The 21025-nt window shown below is 38.7% G+C and overlaps 1 protein-coding gene and 1 long non-coding RNA gene across 3 annotated transcripts; both read right to left on the bottom strand.

Annotated features, from left to right (window-relative positions):
• Positions 1-1827: 1827 nt before the first annotated feature.
• Positions 1828-2967, bottom strand: LOC133727317 (uncharacterized). Of its 2 annotated transcripts, XR_009855114.1 has the most exons (3): positions 2536-2953; positions 2301-2419; positions 1828-2134 (listed from the first exon to the last, which is right to left on the bottom strand). It is a non-coding gene; the product is annotated as an uncharacterized LOC133727317 (long non-coding RNA). The 2 variants fall into 2 exon arrangements; XR_009855113.1 differs by having other exon boundaries at positions 2301-2967.
• Positions 2968-3223: 256 nt separating this feature from the next.
• On the bottom strand, positions 3224-5552 carry LOC133727316 (V-type proton ATPase subunit a1-like). The gene is made up of 5 exons (XM_062154910.1): positions 5228-5552; positions 4423-4467; positions 3752-3874; positions 3441-3548; positions 3224-3284 (listed from the first exon to the last, which is right to left on the bottom strand). The coding sequence occupies exons 1-5, from the start codon at positions 5243-5245 to the stop codon at positions 3276-3278; spliced, it is 303 nt and encodes a 100-aa protein (XP_062010894.1). The 5' UTR covers positions 5246-5552; the 3' UTR covers positions 3224-3275.
• Between the last annotated feature and the right edge of the window lie 15473 nt (positions 5553-21025).

Below are 21025 nucleotides of genomic sequence, written 5' to 3'. Positions count from 1 at the left end.
TCTTCTTCGCTGCATCTTCACCGGCTGACCTCCCTAGATCATCAGCGAACGCCAATCGAACCTATCATCTCCCTTCGAAGGACACGACAGCTCGTCGAAACTCGTCACCCTTACCTTCCTTTCCGCTTAAGACCAGCGGAACTTATGCTTATCCGGCCCCAACGGACACACCCCATTGCCTGGACCTCCATCTCCTTCGCTAGACGACATTTTCTCCTCCTCTTTGGGCACCATTGCTTCAAATATCAGAAAACCCTAAATTCCCTTCACTGGGCACCAGGTTTCGCTGGACACCCAATTTGCTCAACCCCTCTCATCATTCCTTCGAAACCGGCAAACACAGCTACTTCCACCAAGCTCCTAACCTGCTCTCTGCCAAGGATACAGTCCTATCTCTTTGCCGAAAGCAACTCTTTCTCTTTTCGCTGGAAACAGCTCTCTCTCTCTCCACTATTCGCTGGAAACAGCCTCTCTCTCTCTCTCTCTCCACCAGTCGCTCTCCTCTTTGACGCACACCATCAAATGTCATCTCTTCATCATACAAATCTGCTCAGACATTGACCCTGTCCCCAAGGTCACTTGCCAATTTCTTTGCTTCCAAATTAATCCTCTCTTCGCGGGACATACCCATGAGGGTCATCGACCTCTCTTCACTGGACACCCATTAAACTCTGGATACTCAGATTCACTCTCTGCACCCAATGATAAATTCACAACTCTCGCCGAGCATCGTCGCTACCAGCCACCTTCTCTTCCGCTAATATCAGCGGCCACAGTCACTATCCTCCGTGGACTCCCCGGTCTGACCACCGAACTACCTCCCCTTTCAATTACCTAGGCACGCTCATCTAGACATCAGCCACGAACAACTGTCAGTCGTTCGCTGAAGGATACTCACTAAGGAGCTGATTTGAAGAATTTATTCAAACACCTAGTTTCGTCTGACTTCAATCGGTGGCCAAACTGAGCAAGCAAGAATATAAGTCTTTGCTTCTATCTCTTTTCATCTTTTTATTTGGCAGATGCACATATAACAAGTCAAATACCAGACATGAGTATAACTAACTTACAAGCACCTATTATGGGTGTGTTTGGTATGGCTGTGCTTTTAAAAAAAGCTGGCTTCTGCTTATTTCTGGAAATAAGTGACTGAAAAGCAAAGCGGCTGAGTGTTTGGCAAACTGACTTTTAATACACTATGCCAAAAAGGCCTTCAGACGACAGAACAGTTCTGTCGTCTGAATGAACCAAAATATGTCGTCTAGTACGGTGTCGTGTCTTGGGAGTATCAGACGATAGAACACTTCTGTCGTCTGATTTTTCAGACGACAGAACTTGGGGGTATTAGACGACAGAACACTTCTGTCGTCTGATTTTTCAGACGACATAAACAAATAAAAATCTTGTGTCGTCTGATGAGTTTTGCATTTCAGGACCATTGCGATATGTATCTTTAAACGTAATCACACAACAGTTTTGTGTTGTATGAGAAACAAAACAACTACATTCTGATATAAATTCTATTGTGTGAAGCATATTTGCAAGACATATTTCTGTCGTCTGAGGTTATTAACATGACAAATATTTGTGGTCTGAATATCAAAGGGACTGTTGTTTTTCCATTCAGACTACAATTTTCTGTTGTACGAACGCCAAAAAGACAATACACTTCTAATTGATTTTTGTGTTGTTTGTGTGCAGTTGCAACCACACATTTTGGTGTGCTTTTGTTGTAGCTTGCAATTTGAGATAACACATATTAGTTGTCCCCGTTACAATTGGTATGCATACATTCTGGAAACTAAAATTGCCCATTCATGAAAGTACGAAACCATAAAATCTACATCCAAAATCATTCATTACAATTTCCATTAATCCACCATTGTCTCATATACACAAACCTAATCATGAATATCAATTCAAAATGACCCATATCTACTAATCTGGACATGCAGACAAGTCCAAATGCTTAAAGAATGAAGAATTTCTACTAGACACAAGTTAATAAAAGAACTAGCTAGCCATACTGCTGTACCAGTTTCACAATCTGATCATGAATGGAATCACCCGAATCATAGAAGTGGTCATCGAAGACGGAAGGTATTCCGGGGTGCGTGAGTATATATGCATAACCCTGCAGATAATATGCACATAGAATGAAGTTATATCCTTGTTTTGCTGGATCAGATATCATGCAACCAAGGACAAAGCAGTTTAGTAGAATAATAAACAAAATAGCAAAACATCAAGCCACATTACTCAAGTGTCCTTACCAAAGAAAAGAAAAGAAAAAAGCTTACCAAAGCATGATTAAATTTGTCTTTGCTATTGTGGGCATCCATGAAAATGATAGCCAGTAAATAAGGATCCATTTTCTTACAGCAAGCCAGCACAAAGAGCAAAATGATGTCTTACAGCCCTTTGAAGCAAATCAGAGAATAGATTAGAGAACATATTAGCTTGAAAGAAAACAACAAAAACCTTCAAACGACGAGCCCAATTAGAGCAAGAACATAGCAAGAAACAAGATGATACCTCATGACTAACAAACTAACTAGAAGCAAAATCTTGACATCGATTATATTTCAAACAAACATCTTTCATGGCTTTACGTGTTCCCTTATAAGAAAAGAATAAAATAAAAAATTTAAAAGCTTTCAAACACCATAGTAAGAATGCTAAAATAAAGCAACAAGTGCATATTGACCGAGAGTTGACTCTACTAGATCTGCTTTATTCCCAGCTAGTGCCATGACCATATTTGGATTGCCTTGTCATAAGAGAATGATCCAAGTAGATAGAATTAGCTATATTGAAAGACGCAAACTCGCATAGAAAGTTAGTATACAGAGTACAGCACCTAAACAAAACTGAAATTAAAGTTATAGCCTAAAATTGTTTAAAGCAGCCAAGGACTGAGTGAGTTTAGACAGCAAGAAACTGGAATTTTACCTTAGGTCACGTACCTCCGCCACTATGATCGAGCTGACAGAACATCTCGTACAGAGAAACTATCTCCTGCTGCGAAACTACATAGGTCACGCACAGATCACACATCAATGACCTAATTAGTTTACCTTTGAAATCAAAGGCTTCTTGTTTATCTGAATACTCTGAGCTATAGAATCAATGAAAGTTTTCAAATGGCCAAAGACTATAACTTTACCACAAAAACCAACCGAAAATCAAACTCAAATCAGCAAACAACTTACCTCAAACCAGGCCAATTGATCACTACGATCAGAAACTCCAACACAAACAAAACCCCTGAAAGATTAAAACCCCTGAAAGTTCAAAACCAACGGAAACGGAAAACAAAATCAATTAACCCATGCACACACATGCAGCACAAATATTTTATGAACTACTAAAAACAGAACAGCTGATGCGAGGCTGCAAATACACCACCAATATGGAGAGAAAATAAAAAGGAAAATTACCTTTTGTAATACCATCTTGAACTCCAGGAGCTCATTGTATGATTGTCGAAGTCTTTCACTATTAGAGTTCATTTCAATTAGCTCATGTTCGTGCTCACCAAGTTGAAACTGGAATTAAGAAATACAAACATGAATGTTATCAGTTTACAAGAAATTGCTCCATGGATAAGGGTGCAATTGGTTAGTGCCATTTTAAACAATATGTTCCAGCTTAACATTACTATTACTCTTGCAAACTTAAAACTCAGAGGGAGGGAATACAGACAGAGAAAGAGGAAGAACAATGCTAGAGCAGCGATATAGAAATAGACCTCTAATTCCTCCAACTCAATATCTGGTTGTGAAACTGGACGTATAGACCCAAGCAGACCAGCTTTACTGATTTGATCCTTAAAAAAGCGCAGCTTTCTTGACATCTCTGCACATCGCTTCACCTATGGAAATCCTCACAAAAATAGAAACAAATAAAATAAATAATATTGCTAACTGTGAACAACTTTGCCACCAACTATAGAATTATGATGATAAAACAATCATCAGTAACTTTTCAATGAAGTTGGTTTCAACTTCCAGATGTCATCAGAATTACGAATTTTATAAGTACATAAACAGTTTTCAATTAGTGTAGATTGCAGGTGGAGAAAACATACTATAGAATCATGCCCTAGTTTAAAATCCATAAATTGTTATCTTTGTTAAACAAGCACAATGGGAGCATACACAATCAAGTTTTAAATGTTGGACAACAGAGTAATCAATCGCTTACTTATTCTTCTAGATCGCTACTTAAACTTCATGTCATGCAAGTAAAAAAACTGGTAGACTTGTTACACTCAATACCAAGGAAATTGCAAAAACCGGGCATTTAACATACAAGTATATACAAACATTCTGAAAACTGAAAATGTGAAACTATTTAAGCAAGATGCTGCTGTCCAAAACATTGACATTGCAACTGTAGTCAAAGAGATCGAGTGGATACCTGATTAACAAAGGTTAGCTGGAAAGGGCTTTTATCAGCATTTAACTACAAAAGAAAAGGGAAAAGAGAAAAAGAACATGACCATGAGTATATCAGTGCACATCAAAGAGACTGTATTTCAAATTCCTATGAAGAAACTATTAACCAGATACCAGAAAAAAAAAAAAAAGAATTTCAGTGTTTTCTTAGCATGTTTCAAATGCAAAAAATACATGAGTTGTGGCCCTAGAAAAGGGGACAAAACTTTGTTGTTATATACCTTGTGCAGCTAGATAGCTTCCACATTTGCACTATACTCCAAGACAAACACTGGTAAAAGTAGAATATTTACAAATCACAAAAATGAAGCGACTTTTTTTATTTTGGCCAAATGATTTTAGGGACAGTTTATATTGCCTTGATATCCACCATTGAGCTAATAATATTGAGAACTTGTTCCCTTCAATTACTCATTTATAACAAAAGAAAATGTAAAATTTGAAGTCATGAAGTAGTTAGGTCCAACAGCAAGTCCAGTACATACTCAGTTTAATGCAAACTACCAGCAAAATTTTCTATATACTAGTTATAAATATTAGAATAATAAAGTTTTAAGATAGTGATTAATATCTATGTACATCAGCACCGTTCTTGTATCATTTTGAAAACTATATCATGAATGACTAATTAATCATACTCGTACACAAAATTTAATTTCTAAATAGATATGATAGTGTATATAACCCCACTTAAGTGTTCAATAAATTAAATCCGGGAACATTAAAATTGCAAAACAATCCGCAATAAATATCGATGTGCAGAATACCCATCTACTGGATGGCATAGATATGGGTGACTTGTCAAGTAAAGTGGTGCTCAAAACTCCTTCAAAAACTGATGTATGCGAATCCCAGACTCCAAAGGAGGTGATCCGTGTTCACAGAATCAAAAGGCCAAGTTTCCATCACGGCAGCACTTTGCAAACATAAGTATGGTTTTGTAATAACTACTTGAGGTTGGCAAACCTAATCTAAAACAAGCATAAAAAGAACACATTCAAGTCAAAATCAAAATTCAAACTAATAGAACTCAACCATTACCTTAAACTACCAATTATGCAAAGATTCTATACGAATATCTCTCTATCTCTGCAGCGAATTGCAAATTGTTAATCAAATCATATAAACTTGAAAAAAAAAAAAAAAGGTTCTTTTCTCCTACCTCAGAGAGTCGATTTGCGCTCTCCGATTTTCTCATTCCTCCATTATCTGTGCACAGAAAATTATGAGCGATAATAGAAGGTAAAATTCAATTCCAAAGTTAACAGAGAAGTTGAAGAAAATATAAATAACGGACCGATAGGTGGGATCTGGCTGAGATCGGGTCCCGAAGAAGTTTTGCTCAATCTTTCTGCAGCTCGCTTTTGACGAATTTCTTCCAAATGCAAAATTGAACCAAATGCAAATAAGGAAGAGAGGATATTCCGAATCCATATATCAAAAGTTTAATAACGAATAGAGAATCAAAAAAGTTGACGGCGAAGAGGTCGGTACCGTTCGGCGGCCTAGAGATGCGTGCCGAGAATCCATGGCAGAGCGAAGGCGAGGCTAAGGATCCTCCTTACAGCCTCTGCACGGCGTTTCCGGCTTTCTGTTTTTCTTTTGTTTCAATTCCAGACTATAGAGAGAGTTACAAGTTTTAACGGTCAGCAAGGCCCAAATGAATAACAGCAAAGTGGTCGACACTCCTCACCACTTTGCCTTCCCTTCGCCCCACGCGTCCAGGCCTGGTCGCACCTCCTCCAGCCACGCCTCGAAGCATTGCCTTTGCGAGAGAGATTTCATCAATTTCAATCTGCAGTAAGAAAAATCATGAGAAAAATGTAAGAAACCAGACAAACCCCAAAACCAGAAGAACCCTAAATGCCCAAATTAAAAAAACCATTGTTTTTGGGAGAGCAGCCTTCTGGGGATTGGATCTGAACGGAGGGTTGAGCCGGAAGAGGAAGAGGCGGAGTTTGGGGCATGTTGGTTTTTGATTGAGAGTGATTGCGGTGGCTGTTGGGGAGGTTGCGGGGTTTGGGGAAGGAAATGAGAGAGATGGAGAGGAAGACGGGGTTTTGCTGAAGGACAGAGAGTTTTAGACAGAATTTGTAGGAATGAAAAAAACACGAAGGGTTTATGTTATGCCAAAAGAGACCTAAAACAAAAAAAGTCAAACTCACCTTATTCAGACAACACTTATATGTTGTCTGAATATCACCCTATTAATTAGTCAACTATAAGGTTTGGGCGCTTAAGAGGGAAAAGACTCAACTTGTTGGAGGGAAATCTAAAATTTCTGCTAGGTTTTTTCCCATCTTTTCAAACAACATATAAGTGTTGTCTGAATGCTTACCATTTATCCAAATTTGAGATATGAAATCACCACTTTCTACAACTACACAAATGTTATCTGAATGCTCACCATTTTTCCAAATTAAACCAGTATGATTTTAGTGTATATTCAGACGACAAAAAAGAAAATTATGTCGTCTGAAAAACTCAGACGACATAAAACAAAACTTATGTTGTCTGATGCGTGTCGTCTGAAGGCCTTTTTGGCATAGTGATAAGTGCTGTCAGTGGCAAAAACAGTGACAAAGTGTTTGGTAAACTCAAAACTGACTTGTGCTTTATGTTTGTAGAATGACCAATTTGGACATGAAAGATTATTTTGTCATTATTTGGTAATACAATGTAGTTTAAATGCTCTTGTTATCGTTATTTTAATCTTTATTATGTCCTTATAAATTTTTCTTAACTTTCAATTTTTATAAATCATGGTGACCATATGATTAATAGTGGACAATTTTAAAAATAACTTAATCAAATATACTAGTAACATTAATAACAATTGGTTTTTGATTGGCATCAAGTAACCACAAAAAATATCATAACATTTTCAAAGTTCCACGTTATTACGCGCACTCATCAAACTCTAAGTAAATGCTATTTCTTATTGTTGTTCAATTGCATGCCTGCATGTGCAAATCACGGTGATGCTCTTTCTATCTATATAGAAGACTAGGTAGAAGTTTTTTTTTTTTTAGTTTTGGAGCTTTATTTTACTACCCTGCCGGCATTTTTTTTTTTTTTTTGAGAATAACCCTGCCGGCATCTACAAGACTTATTTCAGCAAGATACAAAGTAATCCTAAGAAAATAGAAACAAGAAATCAATTTATCAATGTTTAAGAAATCTAGGCTATTTATTCATGCAACTGCTTGCCTTTGTCAAATCAAATGGGATTGGCCTTCTATAAACACCAAATGGGATTGGCCTACTATCAAATGTTATACGTCATTGAACCATTGCTTTTGTCAAACTAGTATTCCTAATTCATACCTACACTTTGATCATATAATTAAGAAGCAAGCTCCTTGGTGTATTGCACAAGCAAGATTGTGCACTAGATGTTATAGTCTACTCACATCTTCAAGTTACTTGGTATATGCTTGACCTTTTCAACATTTTCATCAATTTCCATTGCTGAAAGAAGTTCAAGTTCCATCACATTCACCATGCTACCAAGGCTCTTAGTCTTGATCTCCAAATGGTTCTCATGAATGCAAACCTATCCAAAACATAAAGAAGATTATATCAAATAGTTTATCCAATGTAAGGCTTCCAATTATTTTACTTGTATACATTTGAAAACCTTGCATATAAAGAACTACAGAAGTTCAACTTTAAACAGTAACAACAAATAGTAAGATGGAAGAGGATCATATTGAGAGGCCTCACTTGAGATCTTTAAGATTTTTTCTCTACTCACTTCCTACTACAAGTTCCCTTTCTGTTACTTCTTTGTCACACAGCTGTGGATCCCCAATTAGTTTGGTCTCATTTGGTAAATCGTCAGAATCAGAGCCCTCCCTGTTGATGATCACAAGGACACAGTGAGCATAAACAATGAATTCATTCTAGTTTCAAATAGTTTAAATGACATTCCCTTTCTGTGTAACTCACAATTCATAGAATGTCAAAGTTTAGAAATTCCAGAATATTTTTCTTGTAAAGATTATGGGAATACTGTGTCTCAAGCTCAATTGATATGATGTACTATTTTTTTTCTTTACGTTCTTTACCTTCCAGGTATTTCTACAGGTCTGACTTTTGTTTCTTTATCAATTAACACTGGGATAGTAAGCAATTTGCTTTTATGTTGTGCATCATTAGCATTAACACTCACCCTGTCAAAGGTAATTGGAACAGTTTATAACTTAAATGTCAACTATTGCAATTGTTATCGGAGAGCATCACTCATCTTCTCAAGTGCAGGGCTTAGATGAAAAATAAATAAAAACATCTTTGATTTGATTTTACGTATCTGCATTTGCAGAACACACTTAACAATTGAGGGTGCAAATGGTCAATCATCATCGCGATCGAGTAGTAGCCAATTAATCATTTTAGTTTTCACATTTGAATACAATTTTCCTTACCCATTAATTCCTTTCACCTATAGCCTATTGGCTAACTGTGCAATTCTGTTTCCCATTTGCTGGGAAGCATCAAGCATTAACCCCTCAACCCCTACCACCACCACCACCACCACCACAACCCAACCCAGTTCTGACTTGGACCAAACCACTTGCCTCAGCCCCTACAAAAAACCAATGGCGGCTTCCTCTCACTCTCCTGCAGATCGCCATCGAGTTCTTCGTGTTTCGTCATACCCTGCCAGCCTGCCTTGATCCTCCGCGGTGATCTTAAATAGAAGAACTCTGTTTTTCGGCACTGTATTCTCTGGACAATGATCAAGTATCTGCACACCATTAACCGCCGTACTCGAATCGAGCAAGCGGCTTCTCTGACGAATCACTTCAAAATCTAACAGACACCGAGTCACCGATATAGACTTTTAGATCTGTAATCAAGAACCCAACCTCTGAGGAGTATCATGACAATCTCTGACGACATCTTTGAATGAGAAATACTACTTCCCAACTTTGATCTTTTCCTCTCTTACATTTCAAATATCATTGCGTTTTGATTAGTTGTGATCTCTGATTATAGGTTTTTGCAGGTGATTTTCGTTTGGATGGGTTCAACTCTGTTTTAATGGTTATTGTTCTCTCCCATTGGGACATAGTATTCAATTTCTAAATAGTGTGTTGTTCCAAATTGTTCAGTTACTCGATTGAGTTCCATATTACTTTACTCTATTCATCATGGCTGACAGAGATGAACAAATAAACATAGAAGAATTTCTCAATGCAAGACAACCAGCCATCTATCAACTTCGTGTTTCGCCACTGGTGGCGGTCCAGTTTCACCGGCTGGAGGTAGGAACGGTTGCAGGAAGTTTTGAGGTGGTTACTCATAAGAAGTAACCACCCCATTTTGTGGGAGTAGGAACTGCTACTGGCTACAAGCAGTTGGTACAGGACAGCTGTCCAAACCTCTGTTTTTGGGTTGGACAAAAGAAATGGGCCTATCGTAGTCCACCTCGGTCTTTATTCATGAATGTTGCTGAGTTGGTTTAGGTTATAAATGTTATAATAAGTGGTACTTTTTCCTCGGTTCAGAGTTTTTCTCATTGGGTTTTTTTTTTTTGAAATAAGGGCTATGCGGCTGCCCTCAGGCCTTTATTAATGAAACAGATTAATACATAAGGGGGGACATGAAGTGAAGACCTTTTTCCACTTCTTCTATTTTCTGGTTATAAGTATGTACTTTCGTGAAAGTTACAGGCAGCGCAGCTAATTAATAGTGAACGCGCTTTTGTTTTCTGACTTTCATATTAGGCTGTGGATTGTCATTTTTGACTCTCTCGTACTTATATCTTGTAATCGTATCGCATGTGAATATAGTTCCACTTTATTCTTAAAAAAAAAAAAAAAGTGCAGGGCTTAGATACATGGAACCAACTATAACAAACACTTTCTGAGCATCATGGGACTCATTTGCACAGTTTGAAGTCAGAAATTGATATTGTTCATAAGAAAACTACAGAACAAATCACACTACACTCTCACTGACATTTAAAGAAAAGAAGCAAGAATAACCTAGCAAAGGAATAGAGAAATTGGAAGACTAGCTACCGCTATCTACTGATGATAGTTTAATTGATCTACAACGTACTACTTGATCCCTCATATAGGGATTCTTACAACACAACTATCAGACAAGCATTGAATCTTGACCAGTACGATCTGCATATGAGAATGCAGTATATATGCAATGAAAAATCAAAGTTTGCAACATGGCTAACTATATGCATAGCCCACAATAGGTAGTAAAAGATGAAAAACTTGGTAGTCATCTAGATACCCACCAAACCAATAGTTCCCTTATTTCTTTGATTTGCTATTTCAACATGCTTACCCTCAAGACAAATCTCTATCAGTTTGAGATATCCCCCAACTAGGGCTGGGATCGGGCCCGGCCCGTGCAAAATTTCAAAGGCCCGAGCCCAAACCGAAAATTTTCGGGCTGGGCCCAAATTGTGTGTTTTAAGTTCTGGGACCGAGTTAGGACCGGCCCGTTTTTTTCGGGCCGGTTTTTACCGGTTTTCAGGCCGAAAGATGCTCCCCAGAAAAAAAAAATTAAAAATTAAAAACTGAAGCAAATCTTCTGCTCGAGTCCGCAACCCAGCGTTGTGACTCGTTAACTCCAGTAGAAGAAGATTTCAATCAACAGAGAAGAGAATCGGAGGATTTTAGACCAAAGCATGAAACTTTCCTATAGAAATTAACATTAACAACTAGAGTTGAAGACTATCCAATTACAAATACTTAATCAATGGAAAAGAAAAGATTGTAATTCCTTCAAAGAGGATTGGATCCCCAACAAGATGAACCTAGAAGAAGACAATACTCCAGTCAGGCAGTCAAGACCAAATTAAGAAAATCGAAGAAGAAAGCTACGATCAGGACCAAACTCAATCTCTCTGATGGGATCTTACGGCTCAGATATACCTCCAACCAAGGTGAACCATATCAGAACAAACCAGATTTTGTTACTCATCGAACAATCTGAAGAAGACCAGTTGAGCAGCCTCTAATCTCCTCGTCATCGCCAATCAAGGAGATGTAAATTTCAATGCTTGAAGCCCTAATTAATTGAAATTCGAAAGGAAAAGGTTGGGATCGGGTGTAAAATTGGCTCAGAGGAGTGAGAATTCCTTTGTACCTACAATTGATTATGTGAGAAGAAGGAAGAGAGATGATGGGAAGAGAAAGCGGAAGAAAGAAAAATTGAAAAAGAATGAAGGTCTGAAGGAGGAAAAGAAGAAACACGTGGAGGAAAAGAAGAAACACGTGGAGAAGAATGGAGAAATATAAGAAGAAAGGGACAGACAGCTTAATACTTAATTAAAATACGGGCCCATCGGGCTTTTTCTTTTTCATTTCTTTAGGCCCGGGCCCGAACCGTTTCATACTGTTTTCGGGCTGGGCTTTGTAACATTGGCAAATTTTTTTAAATTCCGAGCCGGGTTTCGGGCTAAATGCCCAGCCCTACCCCCAACATTATTATAATCAAAACACCCTCCAAAATTTCATCGTCGAAACATGCCAACATATGATAGCATGCATGACACACAAACTAGCTTGGTTTGAACTAAATCAAAAATACGTACCTTGCCAAACTGATCAAACCCGTCTAGCTGGTTAAGCTGATAAGAGGTGCCACGCTTAACAGTTATGGTAAACAGATAAAAATCAAAATTGAATTGGGAATTAAACAGGACATCAGAAACATTCTAATTTATCCCAATTGCTTTGATATCGATCCTTATATAATCATGGAATCCCCAATTTTTCCGATTCGACAGTTTAATCCATGCTATGATTTACGCCAAATTTTGAATTTGAAGACAGAGAGTGTTACCTCCGAATTGAAGCGAGAAGACAAAGAGAAGAATTGGAGCGTCTGTGCGTGGAGAAAATTGAATCGTCTGTGCATTACAATGGAAGCGTCGAAGGTTGTTTTGCGTCTATAAGTGGAGAGCGGCTTATCTTCTTCAGTAGGATTCCACGGCTGTGCGTAAATTGTTCAAGAAAGGGAGGGCAACCGCTGGTATTATCAAAGAGTCATTAGTATACAGTAAAGAGCGCTACAGTGGCAGCATGCAGCTTCTGCTTCCAAAAGGAGGGGTCTCCTTGCTTCTGCTTTTCGGTGGAAAAAGCCATGGCTTCTGTTAGAAGCCGGCTGAATGAGGAGTTACCAAACGCTACACGATGTAGTACTTATAAGCGGGGGAGCCCAGAACAAACCCCCCCCCCCCCCCCCTCAAAAACCCAGCCTATGGCAGCACATCTGTCAATGGCACACTAGTGTTTCAATCGAGTATATGTTTTGCTGCACTCACAACTTGGTGCCACCTATCAAACAACATGCTTAGTCCTATTTTGACACTTAGTCCCCTGGTGCACTTGCCATTTTCCCGTTGTCCTTTGAAAGGTTGAAGAAGAAAAGAAAGAAAATTGAGAGAAAGAACTTGTATTGAAAAAACTTTTGGCTCAGTTACATGCTCCTCAGTTACATGCTCATCGAGAGTAAAGACCTGCAGCTATATATACTAGGTACTAGAGTAGCAGAATGTATCATGTTGTGTAATTACACTTTTACCCTTAACATCCCCCCTCAAGCTGATGGGAGAGAAGCTACCATCAGATTGCACTAGCAGCAATACAGTAACTCATAATATTGGTTTCAACCAGGAGGAATAAGAGGGAGTGATGGTCATAATTCCATAGGTTGACAAGCTTTCCTACAATTTATCAAAGATTTGTTCGGAGTTGAAGGGAGCAACCAAGGGCCTGATGTCAGCAAGGCTTCAATTTTCTTACCAAGAGCTAGCTGCAAAGGAGGGTACATCGGAACTGGTAGCGGAGATTCAGGAGGAACTGGCAATGTTTGAGTGGAGATGAAAGCATGCAAGGCCTTAGGTGCTACATAACTTTGTTGTTGAATACCATTGTAGTGCCTACGCAGACATTCGACTGCGCTGTGACCTTTCTTAAAGCAAATTTGACATTGCATTGATGATCCGAAAGCAACAACTTGTCTTGGAGCAAATCTCTGAGAACATGTGTTAGCAAAATGGCCAAAACTATAGCAGATTTGACAAGCTTCAGATATGAAGGTTCCATTAGTATCATCAATATAACCATCTTTATTACAAAACCCTTCCTCTTGGATGATGTGATGTAGAGTAGAACCTGCATAAATTGACCCAGAATCACCACTGCCCATCTTGGTTCTGAGAGACTTGTCACTAACTAGAGAACAGTTTAGATCACTGGGAGCACATAAGTTGTCATTTGGGGGTCCATTGAACATGTATGGTGAAGGAGAAGGGTTATTGATGTAGCCATTTAATGCAGCAGGAGCAACACACATCATATACTCAGAATTAGGCATGTATTCCATAGTGAATCCAGAAGGAGAAGCAACACCAGGTGTGGTAGATATAACAGTAATTGAGTAATAGGTTTTGAAGAATTGCTTGTAAGAGCATTAGTGTTTGAAATGATAACAGCAGCTGTAGTAGATGAGCAAACCATTTCAGAATTAGGTAAACTATTATTCAAAGAATGAGAAGGTAAAATACCTCTGGAATTATCATCAAATGCAGCCATCGCAGCCTCTAAAGACAAAGAAATGGACTTCACAGATTGATTAATCTCATCTTCAGCAATTAACAAGAGAGATCTTAATTCTTCCATTGAAACAGGGGATTTTAGTGTTTTGATCCTTATTATAGTTTTCATGGTAGCAAACTCAAATGGCAATCCATTCAAAATCAAAATAACCATTTCTTCATCAGGAATAGAAACTCCAGCTACTGAAAGTTGATCCCTTACAGTTTTAATGCGTTGCAGATACTTGTCGATGCTATCACTACCTTTCTGAATATTCTGCATAGAGGTCTTGAGCTCAAAAGCTTTGAACTTTGAAAGTTTAGCATATCTCTCTTCAAGTGAAAACCAGACTTCTTTCGAGGTTTTACTACCAATGATGAATGAAAGAGCATCAGATGACAAAGTACCAGCTAGTAAAGTCATTATAGCAGAGTCATGCTTCCTCCAATCCTTATATTCTTGCGTAAGTTCTGGCTCTGGGTTAAAACCAGCCTCATGTGCAACTTTGTATTGTGGCGGACAAGGGACAGACCCACCAATATATCCCATTAGATCACAACCCACCAACATTGATTCTAACATAAATCTCCAAGAGACATAGTTAGAGTCATCTAAGCTTACTCTGATTAGATTGGTGAAGTTGGAGAGAAGACAATTTTGTAGCTCAGTGTTCTTATACATGATTCAAGGTAGCACTGAAGCAAAATGTAGTTTCTTGAATGTAGAAGTACAAAAACAATAGTAAAGCCTTAGTCCAAAGCCTGGAAATCCTCTCTTACAATTCTCAGACGCATTCTAGACAAGTCTATTGCAAATCCATGAAACCCTTGTCAATCAACTATGAACAAGCAGCAATCTTTCATATCAAGAATCTTCATTAAACAATAATGGTTCTTCTGTAACTTTTCTGTAATGCTTCTTCAAGAAACGAACAAAATTTATCAATGAATCTTGCAGACCAATAGAATAGATCAACCAAGAATATCTCAATGGATGCTAAACAATTAGTGTAGAGATAGCAACCAACAATGGAATTTAATTTGTAGGTGACAAAAAGCTCAACTATCAATGGATGTGACTTGCTACACCGTTCTTGGTATTAATGTTACTGATATTGCAAATTCCAATAGCATCACAATAATATCTCATCATCTGCTTCTAGATATGTCCAAATCAACAGAGAATAAGCATAATTCGATCAATCATCACTTGTTCAGCATATAGAACCACTCGTCTCAAATAGAATTACTGATATAGCATGATTCAAGAACCATTCCAGATCGAAGAAACCTCCTATATTGAGAGAAATCCAAAAGTCGAACGAGAAGTAGTCCAACTGAGCTCAAATTGAAATGCACACCAGGTGTTCGACAAAATAACTGTGAGAGATCTTACTCCAATAGTTACAAATCACTAGTAGATGTGGTGAGAGCTCCAGAATTATCTAGGGTTTTGTAACCAAGAATACCAAATTTCACAGAGCATTAAGAATTAACAACTTTCTCTTGAAGAAAAGCACAATCGAACACTGGATATATGAAACCAAAGCTTCGAAGCAAGCAACAACAATCAATTTGCAGTAGAATCACAACGATTTCTTCAAGAACAAGGACTAGAAATTTCTTCAAGATCGATGATGAAAAACTTATCTGAGCTTCAATCTGAGCTAGTATGAACAAGAACACGACGATTTGCAGTTGATTTGTATGAGAATCATGAACTTTCAGTACTCCAAGATCGCAGCCTGAGCTCCTGATACCATGAAAGCTTGAAGAAGAAAAGAAAGAAAATTGAGAGAAAGAACTTGTATTGAAATTTTTTTTGGCTCAGTTACATGCTCATCAAGAGTGAAGACCTGCAGCTATATATACTAGGTACTAGAGTAGCAGAATGTATCATGTTGTGTAATTACACTTTTACCCTTAACACTTCATGCATGATTTACTAGCTGCATGCCATGAAATGCTTGTAACCATTTGACACATACATGCACCCATGCATAGACGAATTCTCTTATCTCAAAAGCATGCATAAACTCCATGGTATATATGCTTCCATTATCCATTAATACTAGGAATTAGCACACTTTTTGACTAGTACCGGGCCATGTCGCAATACCTTCTAGATTCTGGTGTTCTAGCAGTATGCATGCATGCAACTCACCTCAATAGGACCACTTAGCTACCCTAGCTAAACACATGTACACATATTGCTCGTTGGAGATTCTCATGTACATGTTTAATTGATGCTTAGCTTATTTACCTTCACCATTATCAAAATTGGCATTTATTTGTACAAACAACTTGGAGCACCCGTCTGCATTATAAACATGTTCATAATCAATACGGTCAGTGGCTACTACTCCACCCAAAATGTGCTAATTCACCATAAATCGCACTGTGAGGTCTAGACTCCAGGAGTCCGCGGAACATGACTCGCTCATGTCGAGTCATGTTCCGCGGCTAGGGATAGGTTAACGGGCCCACATCCACCATTGATCCTGTAGTTAACCCCTAACGCATGGCCCTCTAATATTAGGGTCGCAACCTAATGCCTACTGCCTAAGCGCAGCCTCCCTCTCCTCAAACAATTTACCCAACATTGAGGTCTCTTATTGGTCGGGAAGTAGGGGGCTCCTCGGAGGGCCTAGCAAGGGGTCCACTCAAAAGGGCATAAGCGTTCGCTTCAAAAAAATCTTAGGTGGATGACGCACGTGCACTGGTTATGCTTAGTATCCACTAAGCATAACTAGCAACGGATACGCTCATATCTCATGGCATAATCTACGAGCTATCTGCTCATACCTCATGGTATGCTCGAGCTCTATGCTCACACACCACGACACCGTTTCCGTGCTTTACGCTCATGCCTCATAGCATCACCCTTGAGCTATCCGTTCATGCATTTCCAACACTTCCGAGCTATCCTCTCACATATATGCCTTCTCGGCATAACTCACATTAACGGAAACATTGAATTTTTCTACCATTGTTGTTCCAACAATCAAATTCCTTTCGCGTTCCATTAATGTGACCTAACAACAAAACTAACAAATTCGATTGCCTCCTTTACTTGATAAAGACTTCGGGGACTCGCCCCCTCGACCCCTACACATACATTTTGACCACGTGTGCATCACACATTTATGCATCATATGCACCATCGTGCATCACATCCTATACATCATAGATCATATGTATCATTGTGCATCAAGCATAAACACTTCTTATGCTTACATAGCCGTGTACATTTTTGACCCATGCGTCATTATCAAACACACACGACATCATTGTCATATATATGTATCATTCACATATATACATCATCATGTATAAGGCATTTCATTCACGCTTACTCATACATGTCACATGAGTCACTTGACACATTAAGCATTCTACATGCACATATATTTTTTTTTTCACTTTATTTTATAAATGCTCTATGCCATTTGAAAACATTCTTTCCCCTTGACACTGCCTTTGCAAAGAGGCACTTCTTACTTACTGAGTTGGGGGACTAGTAGGGGTGTCGCCCGATTGTCACTCATGCTTGTTGACATTTATTAGGATTACAACTCCCCAACCAAGAAGTTCTTTTTGCTCGGGGACTTCGGGGACTTGTTGGGGATGCCTCTAACACAGCTACGTCACCAAGCATAATTGACACTTTCTTTGTGAGCCCAAGAGCCACGGTGGGGCCCAACTACGACTTGGATCCCAAAGACCAACCTACAAGCTACATCGTCATTGTGGAAGCCGGCCAAGACCTTATCGGGAGGTCACCCTCCCGGCCTCACCAAGTTGCCTCATAATAAGCCTTGTTCTACACTAGAATAGTCTCTTGTATTCTAGTATAGCATTTGTATTACTAGTATAACACTTTTGTATCCCACATAGAAGATGAGGGAAAGGATGGAGCCTCTCTTACCTATAAAAGGGGACTCCTCATACTTAGATAGCATGGAACATATATAGTATAACTTTCAAGTGGATGTAGCCATCCTAAAGTGGGTGATGAACCACTATACATCTTGTGTCCCTTTCTCTCTCCTCTCTCGGAATCCATGTACAAACAAGTTGATGTCATATTTGTACTTTAATTAGTAAAAGGGTGTTACTGAAAATTATAATTTTATATTGGGTGCAGCTATTGCCACCTTAATAACTACTTTGTTCACCTTACAAGTTTTTGATTTATTGAAAGACTAAAACATCCTAATATAAAATTATAATAAAGGACAATATCTTATTAAAAAATTACAATTTGTTTTTCTTTTTACACCCTACAGAACACATACTTAAACTCAAGGTTCGAAAAATCGCTAGGCGCTAGTTGGGCGGTGGGCTAGGGAGGAGCGCCCAGGCGCCTAGGCGGTTTTGTATTTTTTAATTTTAATTTTATTTTTATAGCTTTTATATGTGTAATTAAAAATATATACATTTATAAAGACTCAAAGAGTAATAAACTAAAATTTATAAAGAGTAATAAACTAAATATTTATCCTACTCAACAAAAAAATAAACTAAATATTTATTTAATTAACTAGAGGAGAGAGCAAACTGAAGTTATTCAATTATCCAACAAAAAAAGTCATAAATGTAAAAGTAAAATGACAATTGGAATTGGTCTACTCATTTCATTTCATAACCCCTTTATATAGGGAGAGAATTACAACGGAAATATCAATTACAATGATGACATTAACTACTGATCGGTCCTTGATCCATGCTGATTGATGGTGATTGCTAATTACTTGATTCCCTCTCCGTCAATCACTTTGACGAAGGCACATAATGTGTTTTTCCTTTAACACTCCCCCTTGTGCCAAGTCAAAGATGAAATGGTGCATGAGTTGTTGCCTCACTAAAAACCTTGCCAAGTAACAATAAAAACCCTGTGGGACAAAAAATACACCTTGGTCGAAGGAAAAGAGCACAACGCACCTTTTAAATTTGAGGATGACATGTGTGTGTTAGACTCCCCCTAACGTATACACCTCCCCCTGATCCTTACATTAATCAAGGGAGCTTGGAAAGTCTTCAGATTCCTATGCTTTTCACATGTTTCTCAAATATGGCCTTAGGCAATGATTTGGTGAACAAATCTGCCACATTCTCTTCAGACCTTACTTGATTCACTTGAATCTTGAGGAGGGTCTGTTGTTGCTGATTGTAGAAAAACTTTGGTGATATGTGTTTTGTATTATCACCCTTGATATGCCCTAGCTTCATCTGTTCGATGCAAGCTGCATTATCTTTATTAATGCAAGTAGGCTCTTCAGTGGTAGAGCTCAAACCACTAGTCCCTCTAATATGTGTGATGATAGCTCTTAACCATACACACTCACGAACCGCCTCATGTAGAGTAATCATCTCTGAGTGGTTTGAGGAGGTAGCCACAAGGGTTTGCTTGGTTGATCTCCAAGATATCGTCGTGTTCACACTGGTAAATACATAACCAGTTTGGGAACGACCTTTATGTGGGTCAGAGAGATACCTAGTATCAGCAAAACCAACCAAAACGTCATTTGGCGTTTCAGTGTAGGGAGTGGCACTTTCGCCATCAACATTTCCTTTAGGGATTGCAGTTCCATCTGCGGTCCCTCTTGTCTCTCTGTAGGGAAAGAACAGTCCCAAGTCAATGGTTCCTTTTAGGTATCGAAGATGTTCTTGATACCATTCTAGTGACGCTGCGTTGGTGCTGAGCTAAATCTAGCTAACAAGTTCACTGAGAATGCAATGTCTGGTCGAGTACATTAGGCTAGGTACAATAATGTGCCTATTGCACTTAGATAGGAAATTTCAGCTCCCAACACCTCTTCGTCATCTTCCTTTGGACAAAATAGATCTTTCCTTGCATCCAAGCTTCGACCAATCATGGGAGTGCTAGCAGGATGAGCTTTGTCCATGTTATATCGCCTGACTTTTGGACATACGCAGACTGGTGGATTAGTATTCCACAAACTCGGTGTTCTAGTTCAAGGCCTAGATTGAATCGAGTTTTCCCAAGATCCTTAATCTCAAATTCGGATTTCAAGTAGCTCGCGGTTTCTCTTATTTCATCAAGAGTACCTATTATGTTCATATCATCGACATATACAGCTACAATTGCAAATCCGGAACTTGTTTTCTTTATGAATACGCAGGGGCATACTTCATCGTTCTTATATCCCTTCCCAATCAAGTAGTCACTTAAACGGGTATACCACATCCGCCCGGATTGTTTCATTCCGTAAAGTGAGCGTTTCAACTTGATTGCAAACGTACTCCGTGGTTTAGAGTCACTTGACTTGGGTAATGTAAGGCCATCAGGCACTTTCATATATATCTCTGAATCTAGATCCCCATAGAGATATGTAGTAACCACATCCATGAGCTGCATTTCCAGTCATTCGGAAATTACTAAGCTAACTAAGTAGCGGAACGTTATAACGTCCATTACGGGAGAGTATGTCTCCTCGTAGTCAATTCCAAGGCGTTGTGAGAAACCTTGCGCCACCAGGCGAGCCTTGTACCTCAGGACTTCATTCTTCTCATTACGCTTTCTGACAAAGACTCATTTATGTCCTACAGGCTTTACACTTGGTGGGGTTAGCACTACCGGACCAAATACCTGTCTCTTTGTCAGAGAATCTAATTCTGCCTGGATTGTTTCTTTCCATTTAGGCCAATTTGCTCTTTGTTGATATTTTGCAACAGAGCGTGGTTCGATATCATCGTGCTCTATGATTCCTCGAGCAACAGTATATATCATCAATGTGTATGGAATATCTTTCTATCAACTCATACGCACTCTCATAATCCTTTGAGATTTCTTTGTTCTCTAGAATCATTTTAAACATCGGAGCGTCCTCCAGTATTGATTCATGGACATAACTATAATCAGAGACAATCTCATGAGAGGGATTCTATACATTGATGATTGGTTTGTGCCTTACTCGCCCTCTTCTTCCTTGGGTGAGTGTCAATCGAACCAAGTGGCCTCCCCCTC

This window comes from Rosa rugosa, chromosome 1, assembly GCF_958449725.1.
Source record: "Rosa rugosa chromosome 1, drRosRugo1.1, whole genome shotgun sequence".
In the NCBI taxonomy this organism is placed as follows: domain Eukaryota; kingdom Viridiplantae; phylum Streptophyta; class Magnoliopsida; order Rosales; family Rosaceae; genus Rosa; species Rosa rugosa.
The sequence above is the reverse complement of the archived record's forward strand: the minus strand, read 5'-3'. Positions and strand labels throughout refer to the sequence as shown.